Raw genomic sequence first — 13676 nt, 5'->3', positions numbered from 1 at the left:
AATGTCCACTTGCCAAATTAAATGTTACTCTCTTACTTAATGTACGTTTTCTCATTTTAAAAGGCTTTTTTTTTCTTTTTCTTACATTTCCTCATAGTTTATATTACTATGTAGACAATATATTTTCAAATAGAAATCAAATAGGAGACATAAAACCCACTGTCATTCATTCAGACCTATACCAGTATATCAATCCTGTTGATGAAGACTGAAAACTTCACCATGAAATTAAGAAAAAATACTAACCATAGATGATTATGTCAGGAAAAAAAGGCATCCTTTTCATGGCTAAGAAACTAGGTTGCCATATATGCTATTTCAAATTATTACTGGGGTTTATTTTATGTGGAGCTAGATCTATCTATAAGCAACCATGTATTTTCCAACCCATGATTAGGTCATGACTTTGCTGAGGAAAAGTGTTAATTGATGTGAAGTAGCTAACACCGTATTGGCTACAGCTTATCCAGAAATGCCCATAAAGAATCTAGACTGAAAGTATAATTTATCAAAATTAGAAGTAATCAAATATTTTCAAAAGGCTCATCAACTGACACCGACATACACCCTTTATCCCAGGAGCAAATCTAAGTCTGTACCTTCTATCCAGTATTTTCCAAAACATCCTTAGTGAAGTATTGAAAGCTCTGGTACTTCTCCAGCATACTTAGAAAATGCCATAGTAACTTTTGTGCCAGCCTTGTGGTTAAAACAAACGGATTTATTTATTTTTTTTTTTTTATGAGTTTCCTAATTATTAGGAAGTAATAGGAGCAGCCTAATTATTAGGATACTCTCAAGAAGGGAGTACCCTCCCCTTTTGAAACCAAATATTTTTGCAGAGAAGACTTCAAGACAGATGGAAGAAAGGAAAGAAGAAACAATGCTGCCTCATAGATTAGGGGTGATACGCTTCCTGAGTTTCATGACAGAATAAGAATATTTGTGTCTTCTTTTTTAATCTAACAGCTGTGTCAATATTCTTCTACCTTTTACTGGAAACATACAATAAAGGATTTAATATAGTTGCAATTTGAATTTTAAATTTTGTAAAACAATTGCTCTAATTTTTAGGTCCATGATGCTTTTGAACAACACCAACAAAAATTATACCAATTAAAAAAACCCACTTACCTGATGAGATGTCTATTCGGTTCTTCTTCACTTGGGTGACATTGATATGGACGCTGACTTTGCCCTCGTTTATGTCAATCTCAACATTCCCCAGGTCATCTGCAAAGTGGCTGAAGACAAGAAGTCCACTGGGGTTCCAGGTTCGGAAAAGGAAACTGACTGAAAACAGATCCTGGCTTGGACGACCAGGAACCTCAAGGTAACTGGTGGCATTGAAAAAGACAGGCACTGTATGTGGCTCCACACACGAAAAACTTAAATTTCCCTAAGTAAAACAGAAAAAAAAAAAAAGCAAAAACAGAAGCAAAATGGTAAGAGTCCACTAAATTCATAGCTACCTCTAGAAAAGTATTCTAGGTTTCATTCAACCTAGAGACTACTGTGACCAATGCAAGTTGCATGTAAAAATGTGCTATTAATATTATAAATATTGTTACTATTATAATGTTGTTGCTGATGTTTCTGTTTTGCCTAGCAGTGGCCCCATTATATTTTGTACTGTACATACACACATTAAGAGGCAGTCTTTGCCCTGAAGAGTTATAGTCTAAGATAAAGCTTAGATGAAAGCATTAAAATTCCCAGTTCAAAGACGAAAAAATGAATCACAGAGAAACTTCGGCTTGTTTGTGGTCACCAAAGAAGTCTATAACAGAGCAGTAATTAATCCTTTTATAAAAATGAAACACAGCTTTCCACAGAGCCTTATATCAATGTATCAATCGATACAATACATGAGGTTGTGAAAGAAGGATGTATAATAACTCATGAAGAGCTAGGCTCTCTGTTATGTTTTCTACTGGATAATGCTAGATAAACTAATACTTTATTTCATGCAACAGAAAGATTTGGAGTAGGTGATCATGAACAATGCTTAATATCTGTAGTTAGTCAATAATTTTCTCTGTAAAAGAAACTGCAGTTTTCACACTCTAAAATTTTACTCTTTGGGAAATCGACAAAAATCCAGTCAACTTTATTGATTTTCAAGGCTTTAAAATGTATCTGTAAACAGGACTCAGATTAGGGACATGAATTTTTCACTCTGATTCTCATGTCGTTTCTCACAAAAGACCACAATTATTACCATTTTTTTCCTTAGAAATTGTAAATAATTTGTAGCAACCTCTGTTCAGAATTGATTTTTTAATGCACCAATGCAAATATAAGAGGAAAACTTCCTCTGCTGAATAATTCTTCTAACATGTAGCAAAGTGGATCCTGTTCTGTGGTTAGGTTTTGTGATGCACTGCAGCAGATGGATACTCTGTGGCAATTTCAGTTCAATTTGGGAAGGAAGAATTTTATGTGATGCAGGATGGAAATTATTACTATGATCAAGATATTAACTCCTTTGATATGTATTTATACATTATAAAAATATTAAGGATTGAACAACATTTTTGGAAGTGCCTAGATCTTTAGAGATGAGGTTCACCTAAGCACTGTTCAGAATCCCAATAAGAGTCAGTCATCATCTTTATCACATAAATATTTTTAAACCCCACATTACTGACTTCCTGATATAAGCTTTTATGTCACATATTTTTGTATTTATAGTGTGTAAATGTATCTGAAAGTTCATCTTGAGGAAAGTTAGAGAATTTGGAAGCAAGATAGGAACTTTGTGTCTGAAAATGTGTGGGAGGAAAGTAGTAAGTAAATTTTTTTTAGAAGTAATTATTTTCAATTGGAGATGGGCTAGATGACATCAATAAGGAATCAAGATTTAGCACTCATTTACCAATGTCCAAACCCGTCACTTTGTAAAAGAACAACACATCACAGAACACCTTACCTGTGTCATAACAAGATACCACCTGTGTGGCAGATTCAGTTTCTTATATAGTATTTCTGTGTCAAAACTAAATGAATAAAAATAATAGTTTCTTGAGCAGTCAGATAGATTCTTACATTACTCTGCATAACCATCTCTTTTTTCCTACAGAGCGACAGAATTTATACTGTCACACAGTCTACCTAAAAATGCCAGTAGAACTAGTAGTAATTAGACTATCATGTTGGCAGCCTCCATCATCATTTAAGAAACACTGATGTTCCCAATAATCTGGAACCAGAGAAGACATTTCTTTATACTGATCTCCTAAAAGATTTGTTCCTATATGATAAAATGTCAGCATTTACAAACCATGGTCTTTTATACACCCATGTTCCATGGATAACAAAAAATATCCAAGGTTTTAGGAAAATAATTAGCTAAAACAACTACAGGAAGCTTTTAAATTACAGTGTGAATGCGTGAAATTACAACTGCTTTCTAAGTAAAGGCAAAGGATCTCTTTTGTTGCTAAATTGTTTGGCTATTCTGTTTGGGGTTTTTTTAGTCTAAAAGTTGCCTAGAGATTTTAAGTTTTCAGCCAAATAAGCATTAAATCAAAGCAGTTAACTCATTTGACTGAATAGTTTTAGTCTGAACATTTCCAAGTGTGCTACAGAATGCTTTTGGTTAAACCACAAATTTTACATGCAGAAGAAAACCCCTGGAGAGTGGCTGAAATACCCTTTGTAAACCTTTGTTAACATTCTCAGTGTAATAGTCACCCTATGGATTAGAAATAACTTCTATAGTTAAGGCAGTCCTGTGTAGACACAAAGGGCAACAGCATTTTGTAGAAGTTGACATCTCACAGTTGAGTCACAGATGCCAATTTAGTGCTCCGAAAGCATTTTGTTAGGTATTTTTAAGAGTTTCTCTTGCTGCCTTGTTACCGTGAGGAACTAACAATTTCCTCATAATAAGAAGGCTTTCATACCCAATTGACACTCTCCTGTCATCCTGATGCTTTGGATACTTGCATGTGTAACACCTATTACTGTTAATGGCACTGAATGCTTTCAAATCCTTTTTCACATCAGTGAATGCATTTATCATGAACAGCCTAACTGCATAAAAGATTTCTTGAGGAAGTAATGTAATTCTAATTTCTCTACTAGTTAGTACTTTCTCTATTGAGCTATTCAGATTAATCTCAACTGGATTAGTGATTCCCTCTATGACTGTAATTCACAAGGCGACTCCTTTTTAAGTAAAGCCTATATGGCATAGATTGCTCACTAGATCTAGATTAAAAGTTTGAGCTAATCTGCAGCTTGTCTCTATAATAGCATCCCCATATTTCAAAGAGAAAGAGCTCCTTTTCTCTAGATTCAGTGACTTGCTGAATAGTTCTCTGGGTAATGACATCTGGAAGTCAAACATATACTGTGCACTTATACTGAAACTGTTGGTCTTATCAGACAATTTTTCATACTACTTTGGAAGAGAAATAGTGAAAAAATCTCCATTTGGGTAGTTTGAGCTTTGTATCATTATCTTTAATCTGTGCTGCAAATTAGCTTCATGTTTACTTCTTATAAATCCATTTTGCCTATCCATATTCAGATGTTACCCCTTGTGGAAATACTACCGGGTCTTAAAAACCTTTCCCAATTAATAGACCTACTGGCTGAACACCTAGTTCCCAAAGAGAGGTAATGAGTTTAATAAGACTACAGTACCTGTTAAATCAGGATGTACCTGCTACATCAGAATACAGTACTTGTTAAATACGGTACAGGCAATGTATTGTATGCTAATATTTATCATGTTATTTCAGCATTTTTCTCAAAATAGCTTATTACTCATCTTTGAAGGTAACATAATGCTCACTTAATATGAAGAATTTAAAGAAAACACTCATCTTCTGTTTGTATGTGATTGTACTCAGTATATACATGGCATGGAAGATGCAGAAGTGGATGGAGCACAGACGTAGTGGCTGTAAGGATGGAGGATAGCAACTATGATTCTCCTCAGCATTTTTCAGTTACAGGCTTTAAAATTGGAGACACTGTTCTGTAGAAACTAAATCCGATTAGTATTCACACTGCCTGTCCTTAATATACCTCTGGGTAGGAAAACTTGATAAAGTGACTAAATTCCTAAATTCAAATTTCTCTGGACTTCTTCATGTTTGCACATTCTAGTCTCATCTCGCTAGTAGTACAAGGGTCCATATTCTTCAGTGATGCAAGGTAATGAAAGTCCTACAAAGCTGGTTACATTTTAGTAGAAAACACAGAAGAGATGGACTGGGAGATTGTTTACAAGTACGTTCCCTGTTTCTGTCTTAGTCCTGAGTCAAGTTGTATACAGGAGTTAGCACTTACTGTGCTTGTTAGTCACTGTCAACTCTTGTTTGTAAGTTGGTTCAGGAGAAAAGCAGACATTTACATTCCCTGTCTCAGCTGTCCTTTTCTGCCTGACTCTCCATTTTGGGCATCTTTATCATTCGCCTCAGTTATCTTCTATGAAAAGAAATCAGGCTCCACTAATAACTGTTCAAGACCATCCAACTCATTCTCCCAAAGAGTTGTTGCCATCTTAAATATCACAAAGGACTGCCAAACATTTTCCCCCTTTATTCTTACCCTCTAAATCTAAAAAAATACGTTATTAAAGTCAGTGTTGGACTTTATTTAAATTTAAAATAATTTTAAATTTTCTTTACATCCTTACTCTTCAATTAATTAAAGGATCCTTGGTGGTGCTTTTTTGCTCATAACACTTATGTATATGAGACCTAAAATTTTTTTAACTTTAATTTTGTTCAGAGACAAATCAAGAGTATCATCTTTGGTTCTCTGCGCATCCTCATTCTGAAAAATTAACTTGTCAACTCCCTTTCACTGTGTGACTTCTGAAATTCAACTATCTGCATCTAAGAATATTTTTTTCTTCTGTCTCACACCTCTTTAATATCCCTCTTACCTCTGATTTTTTCCCCCCCTTAAGGTACTTCTCATCACCATGCTGATTACTTTACTTGTGTTTCACTTCATTACATTTTGTCTTTCTTGCCTCCTCAGATAATATACCCCGCTGAGGGCAGGGTGTGCCTACTATTATGGGTTTGTACAGGATTTCCTACAATGGAGCTTTGAACCTTGTTGGATTGCTTAAGTGCCATCATCATAAACATGATTAACTACAACAGTAGTCTCAACCAAGTCTATTTTTCATTCTAAATCAGGCTAAAAACTACGAGAAAAAAAGCTTTTGTAAGAAACATAAAAATCCATGTTGATTTAGTTAAAGTAAAATTGATTTTGCTTTTGAAGACCTGAAGCAATTTAAGTAATTCTACTGAAAACAAAGGTCATTTCTATTTTTATATTTATTCACAGAACTGGAAATCAACAGAACCATCAAATTAAACTAGCATGCCGTAGCCTCTTGATGTAGCACCAACACCGTCAAAGCTTCTTATGTAGATTTTACTTTCATGTTACAGGTAACAGAATTTTAAAAACAAACAAACAAACAAACAAAAAAACAGAGAGATGATTTTACAGAGACTTTACAGGCCTGCTAACTATGCCATACTTCTGAAAGGATTGGATTTGCACTACATAAACCTCTTAAGTAACACCTCTGTTCAGAAAGAGGCTTTAAGAATATGTCCTACTAACTTGTAGTGGATTTGACTGTGCAAAATGGAAAGATTATTCCTGTACAAAGATCCTTTTCTAAATCAGGCATCAATCTTTGAAAATCATGGTTACATTACAAACTTAAAATGCACTGCAGGCAGGAAATCACAGGCAATTTTGGAAAAAAAAAAAAAAAAAGTCAAAGATTCAGGAGTTCATGTGACTGGGTCAAAAAAAATTCTAAAAGTGGAATCTTCCTCCATGGCATATATGTCATGCTCTTTGCCTTTGACAATATGGAAGAAATTAATGTATAGAAAAGGTTCTATCAGGCTGTATTAGAGTTTGTATAGGCAAACATCACAGATTCAGAATTATCCTTCATATTACCTTGACGAGGCCATATTGTTCATACAATTAAATGGAACTTCAGTATTACTATCCAAGGAGTAATCAAATGGTGATCAATCCTTGCACTTCATCACCACTGCATATGTAAATCTTTACTCTTTATTACATAAAGAGAAAAGCAATGGTGGAAACATACATATTATTAGCAGGACTTTGGAAAGGCTGTAAACTTGCACAGAAGAAAGTCTTGAAGAACTTATTCAAACCATCTAAACTCATGGCAATAATACATTTAATTCTTACCCACATCGCCTTTGTATGCCAGCAACCCATTTTAAGAACATTTAGAGCCTTTAAAATACAGTAATTGAAGTACATTCTTTCTTAATCACCCTGCCCATAAAGCCACAAGTTTGAACATGAAAGCAACTATGAATGCTTAAGCAAGAGAAAAAATAGGATTAAATGTAATGTTAATAAGCTAAATAATTATTTTCAAGTCTAATATCTTGAGGCTTTTCAGAGCTACCAGAAAGGCCTGTAGAAGCATTCCCTTACAATGATTTTTGCACTCCAGCAATCCAACTAGCTCTGGAGGGATGGAACATACTTGGATTTAAAGCCGCAAGAAAGCTGCAATTGATTTAATAATAAATCTTGTCTGTGCAGGTTTTGGACTACTATAATTTGGGAGGAAAGGAAAGAAGTACTTATTGGTTCAGATGGTTTTCTTTTAAAAAGTAGTTATCTGATCCTGAAGGTTAATTTTGGAAAGATGAAATGGGACCCCAGAAGTAAAATGCTCAGACATAATAATAAAAAAAACCCTCACAAACGTACATATAATAGATCTTTGGGTATGTGATAAAATTTGGTTTGTGTTTTGTATCATTCCAGTATATCACAAGGATATCAGCTACACACAGTCACAAACCTTCTAGTCTTCTTTAGAAGGAGAAGCAGAAGTTTAGACGATCGTTAAATTATGTTCTTACCACATTAGAAGGTTCCAATTTCTTCCTCTTGGCAAGGTCAGTGATATTATTGCCATTGTAGTTGATGCTCTCCATGCAGCCTTTGAAATTCTTCCTACTGTTAGAACTTGGTTTCCCAGAAAAAGGCATGCCTCCAAAGGTTATCTTTGAATGAAACAGAAAATGGTGGATAGTTACTGGAGGGCAAAGAGTTTTAAACAAAATTGCTGTAGATTTATTTGCTCACTTTGAACACTCAAACATGGTGAATGAGAGAGCTGGCAACACTGCTTAGAAAAAAAATGAAGCATCAAATAAGCACTGCGATCATAGAAGAAAAATCTGTAATGAATTTGTGATTACAAATATTTATGGTAGTAAATCCCAAGTATTATTACAATTGTCCAAACAGTGAGCAGACACACATCACAGTTGTTCATATATGGACTGCTCTTCTGATCACTACTGAACAATACGTATTTCAAACAAAGAATTTGGAATAAATGTCCCTCCCAGTATTTTTCTAAACAACAGTAGACATGAAATTATCTGGATAACCTGATTCAAATCATTCATTCAGCTCTAACTGTGTGCCAGAGCCCAGACTGCAACACAGCAGCAGTGGGCTCTAATATGATGCATTTATTTCCTTTAATACTTACATATTTACTTCATCCAGAGCATTTTTACAGTATCACATAGTTAAAGATACTATCCCCTTTAGACAGAAGCACCTTCCACTACTGAGAATATGCTGTTATCATGTAGTTATAGTCAATGAGGAGTTACCACATGACTTAGCAGGCCAAAGAAGCTCCACTGAGAAGATGAAGACAACCACCTTAAAGACTCAGCCATCAAGGTCAAACAGGAATTGTTTTTCTCTTAATGTTGAATTTCATTATCCTAAAACACTGTATTATCCAGAATCTCTAGTGCTAAAAAATGAAGAAAACCAAATAATTTGCAAACTAATTCTCTTAGGAGGTCTCTCCCTGACACTCCATAGAGACTATAAAGGTCTCTACCACATCAGGGTCTTTTCTGAAATGTTTGAAAGTGAATAAATGGTACATGTTTTCATTAATATTTTGCAGCCCAAATGTGAAGAATAAGGAACTCATGAGATCAGTCCCTGCAATCTATGTTAAGTATTTATATCCAATAGATGACAGCATAAATAGTAACAAAACCTAGCTTCCCTGCCCCATGAATGGTCATAAAAATGTCTGTTTGTAGTCTACTGCTGAGATTTGGCAGAGCCAAGATTTTAAGTATCATTCATTGTTAATTCCATTTGTTATTACTGAGAGCAGGAAAACGCAGCTTTAGGGACACATTTTCTGATCTAAAAGCATGTAAGATATCACTTTCTATCCCGAAGAGGAGGCTTTGACTTGGCATATAGGAAGGACTAAAGCTGTACAGCTGAAAACCAAAATCTTTAGAAATATCACATACCAGCTATTTAAAAGCATTTTGTGGGACACATCCTCAGGTTTATAAACGCAAATGACTTAAATTTAGAGAAGATACAGCACCTCACATGAACTGAAGAATGTGAGTGTGTGCGTCGGGGTTTTTGTAGCAGGGGAGGGGGCTACAGCAGTGGCCACCTGTGAGAAGCTTCTCGAAGCTGCCCTGGCTCCAAGTGGGACCCAACTCTGGCCAAGGCTGAGACAGTGACAGTGGCTGCGCCTCTGGGATAGCATATTTAAGAAGGGGAATTGGGGAGGAGGAAGAGGAGGAGTTGTGAGGAGGACACCTCTGCAAACACCGAGCTCAGTGGAAGAAAGGAGGAGGAAGGGGGGAAGGTGTGCCAGAGCAGACACCCCCCTGCAGCCCGTGGTGAGAGGTCAGGCTGTGCTCCCGCACCCATGGAGGTCACCAGTGGAGCAGATGCCGACCTGCAGCCCGTGGAGGACCCCACGCCAGAGCAGGGGGCTGTGCCTGAAGGACGGGGCTCTGAGGGAAGAAGCTCCGGCTGTTGTAGTTTGGCACTGGAAGGATTGAAACATGCAAGAGGGACCCACACTGGAGCAGCTCGGGAAACGCTGTGGCCCATGGGAAGGACTCACGTCAGACAAAGTTTGTGGAGGACCATCTCCCATGAGACGTACGCCGCGCTGGAGCAGGGGAAGAATGTGAGGAGTCTCTCTGTGTGTCCCATCCCCCGCCCCCCTTGCCTTGAGGAGGAAGCAGCGGTGGACTGACTGTAAACCCCATCCCCTGCTCCTCTGCGCTGCTCAGGAGGAGAAGGTAGAGAAATTGGGAGCAAAGCTGAGCTTGGGAAGAAGGGAGGGGTGGGGGGAGGTGCTTTTAAGATGCGGTAATGCTTCTTACTGTCCTACTCTGTCTGTTAAGTGTTGTTGTTAGTGTTGGAATTAAATTGATACTCTTTTTCTTCCACCATCGAGTCTGTCTTTTGCCCATGACCACAATGGGTGAATCATCCCTCTCTGCCCTTATCTCAATTCCCAAGAGTTTTGCTTTACTTTTTCCTTCCCATCTTTGAGGGGGAAGCAGGGATTGAGTGGCTGCGTGGTGCTCAGTTTCCCTCTCAGCTCAAACCATGACAGACTGTAATATTTGAATGGCTTTCAAACATTCTTTTGCATGTTAGAGTCATGCGTTTGGACAAGAGAAAATGGGAAGGAAAGCATTCTGAAGACAAGGAGAAAAATTGCAAGAATTATGTAGCATGACAGTGAGTTAAGAGGGACTCATAGGATTATATTTTTTTACCTTGAAAATCCAATCAAACGAATGTTTATTCCTCTTCTGTGCTTACTTACCTTTTCTGAAAGAAGTTAACCTAGAAACTACTTTTTCTATGAAAAAATCAGGTTTATCCACTGTGATTAAATTATCACAAGGGCAACGCTTTTAAATTTAGTCTGTGATGACTAACTCCAAAACCAGTGAAATAATTAAGAGGAGAGGAAGCAGAAGAGGTTAAGGCTCTTGCATTTATATGAACCACAGAAACATGTATACACACACACTTAAATAAGTTCCATTAAACACAAGGGGTTCCATGTACAAGGACACTGAAATGTATCTCTGAGAACTGACAGTGAGACCTCTCATGTCAGAGAAGAGAGGACGGTGAATCTCCTGGATTCTACTCTTACTAGGGGTAAACTTATTGTATGACATGTGTTTATTATGTAAACATGCTACATATACACACACACACACATATATATATACACACACACGTATATCTCCTCTCTCTCTCTTTCTCTGTGAATTGCCCAACCCTGGCTTCTGGCATTCAACCTAACTTTTTCTGTGGTTCACTCACTTGAAAATCTTTCATAAAATCTATTTATGTGAGTTTTCAGTAGCTCAAAACAGATCTTCAGTGCTCAATGAGTAATAGAGGGACAGGCAAATTTCCTCATTATTTTCTCATTATAACTGCTACCAAAGAAGGCATTCATAAAGATTTGTTGGAATATAAGTAAATATTTGATTCAGTAACATTTACAATCATAAATAATTTTTTCAAACATTCATATCATATTCTTGATCAAAAGATTGTAAGAAAATCAATACACAAGTTAATTCAAACTTTTCTGCATTATATCATTCTGATAGCCTCTCACTGCTTAAAAAGTTGCAAGGCTGGAAATGCATGTGTTTGGCTCAGCCTGCCACATTAATTCTGATTAGAAACAGGAAAGAGCGCAAGAAGATCATTATACAAAGTTTGTAATAACCAACATGCTGAAGTTCATATAACAATCAGAGGAACTGAGCAAGTTCATAACAGCAGAAGCCAGAATGTCATCAAACAACAAATCCACGTTTAATTACTGCCGATACTTGTGTCCATTAACCTGATGGATTAAACAAAAGTTTTCTTAGAACTCTTTATTGCTTCTTTACAAAAAGAAGTTATTGATGGCGTATTTGTGAAAATGCAAAGAAGTACTCACCTATCTAAGACAAGAAAGATCAAGATTTGTATTAGTAAAAAGGTTCTAATCTGCTTGATTTGTTAAAAAGAAATACTTATTGTCACCACAGAATAAGGCATTCTGATTCAAGTACAAAATTATCTCCTAAATGGAATAACAGATTGTATGATTTTTTTAAATCTACTTCTTGCTTACAGCAGCTGCTCTTAGAGATTTTAAAAGTAGTGGATGCTTAGCTTGCTAAATAACATAGATCTCCTATTTTAAAACAAAAGGCTGAGAGGACTCTTACACCAGATGGGATCTTGTAGATTAATGAAGAGAAACTTAATTTACACTTAAGAGAGAACAGTTGGAAAGAAAATTTCAGGAAATGTGAGTGAAAAAATAATTAAAACAAATGTACAAAAAAACATCTTAAAATTACATTAGTTTTCTCTGCTTATAGGACTTAACTTTATAAAGCCAATTTGAATGAAAACAAACAAGTTCTACTGTCTACCTCATAATCCAGATCCAGGTAGTCAAATTCTCCATTGGTTCTGAAGTGCTGCATGTGTCTGTCCAGGGTGAGATTGATGTTTCTCCCGTGGCGCTCTATGATGATGGAATGCCAGTGGTGATCATCCAAGAGGCTGCCTGTCATCACGGATGTGTGGCCATAAATAGAGCCAAGCTGGTTGCTGCCTAAAATGAGAATAGAAACAACAGCAATTCTCACCTCATAGCAGTTAGGCAAACATTTTCCTGTTTCTCTGTCAGTATTTCACCTGAATCATACCAGACACACAAGAAGCTGGAGTAAGTCCATTCACTATGAAGCTAAGATCTGCCCAGTGGAGAGTTGCTGCCATAAATACAAATAGCTCGACCAAATACAGCAAGTATCTGATCAGTGAATGGTATAAACAGTTTTTTGTAATAGTAGTCATTTGGAGGCGAATCAGAGAAGCAATCACGACTTTCAGCTGTAAAGTTGTTTTCAGTTAGGGGTTTTCTGTGTTTTCATCCCTACACTACAGAAATGAAAAGCTGACACCTTTGGGCCAGGTCTTGAGCTCTCCTGGACCTGTACTGATATATGACTGCTGAGGAAGACATGGTACCAGATAACAGACACTTTGTAGACTCTGCCAGTATAGCTATACCAGAGAGCGTATAGGAAAAGTCTCAAAGCAGACTGAACTAACAGCAGTAAAAAATGTCTTCATAGAATCATAGAAAAGGGTTGGAAGTGACCTGAAAGATCATCCAGTTCCAACCCCCCTGCCATGGGCAGGGACACCGTCCACTAGCCCAGGTTGCTCAAAGCCCCGTCCAACCTGGCCTTGAACACTGCCAGGGAGGGGGCAGCCACAGCTGCTCTGGGAAACCTGTGCCAGTGTCTCACCACCCTCACAGGAAAGAATTTCTTCCTTCTATCTAATCTAAATCTGCCCTCTTTCAGTTTAAAACTGTGACCCCTCATCTTATTCCTACACTCCCTGATCAAGAGTCCCTCCCCATCTTTCCTGTAGCCCCTTTAAGTACTGGGAGGCCGCTATAAGGTCTCCCCAGAGCCTTCGCTTCTCCAGGCTGAACACCCCCAACTCTCTCAGCCTGTCCTCACAGGGGAGGTGCTCCAGCCCCTGATCATCTTCGTGGCCTCCTCTGGACCTGCTTGAGCAGGTCCATGTCCTTCTGATGTTGGTGCCCCCAGAGCTGGACACAGCACTGCAGGGGGGTCTTGCCAGAGCTGAGTAGAGGGGGACAATCCCCTCCCTCGACCTGCTGGCCACAATTCTCTTAATGCAGCCCAGGACACGGTTGACCTGCTGGGCTGCAAGTGCACATTGCTGGCTCACAGTCAGTTTTCCAT

General features: G+C 37.5%; 1 protein-coding gene across 1 annotated transcript in view; it reads right to left on the bottom strand.

Annotated features, from left to right (window-relative positions):
• The window catches only part of CNTNAP2 (contactin associated protein 2), a 1208535-nt gene that overhangs the window by 617085 nt on the left and 577774 nt on the right, over positions 1-13676 (bottom strand). Inside the window, exons 6-8 of the mRNA XM_074892371.1 lie at positions 12321-12505; positions 7914-8057; positions 1135-1399 (exon numbers count right to left, since the gene is read on the bottom strand). Of these exons, the coding sequence (XP_074748472.1) occupies positions 1135-1399; positions 7914-8057; positions 12321-12505 (594 nt within the window). The remainder of the gene's footprint in view (positions 1-1134; positions 1400-7913; positions 8058-12320; positions 12506-13676) is intronic.

The sequence above is a fragment of the Strix uralensis genome, chromosome 1 (genome assembly GCF_047716275.1).
Source record: "Strix uralensis isolate ZFMK-TIS-50842 chromosome 1, bStrUra1, whole genome shotgun sequence".
In the NCBI taxonomy this organism is placed as follows: domain Eukaryota; kingdom Metazoa; phylum Chordata; class Aves; order Strigiformes; family Strigidae; genus Strix; species Strix uralensis.
This window is presented reverse-complemented; position numbering and strand designations above follow the sequence as displayed.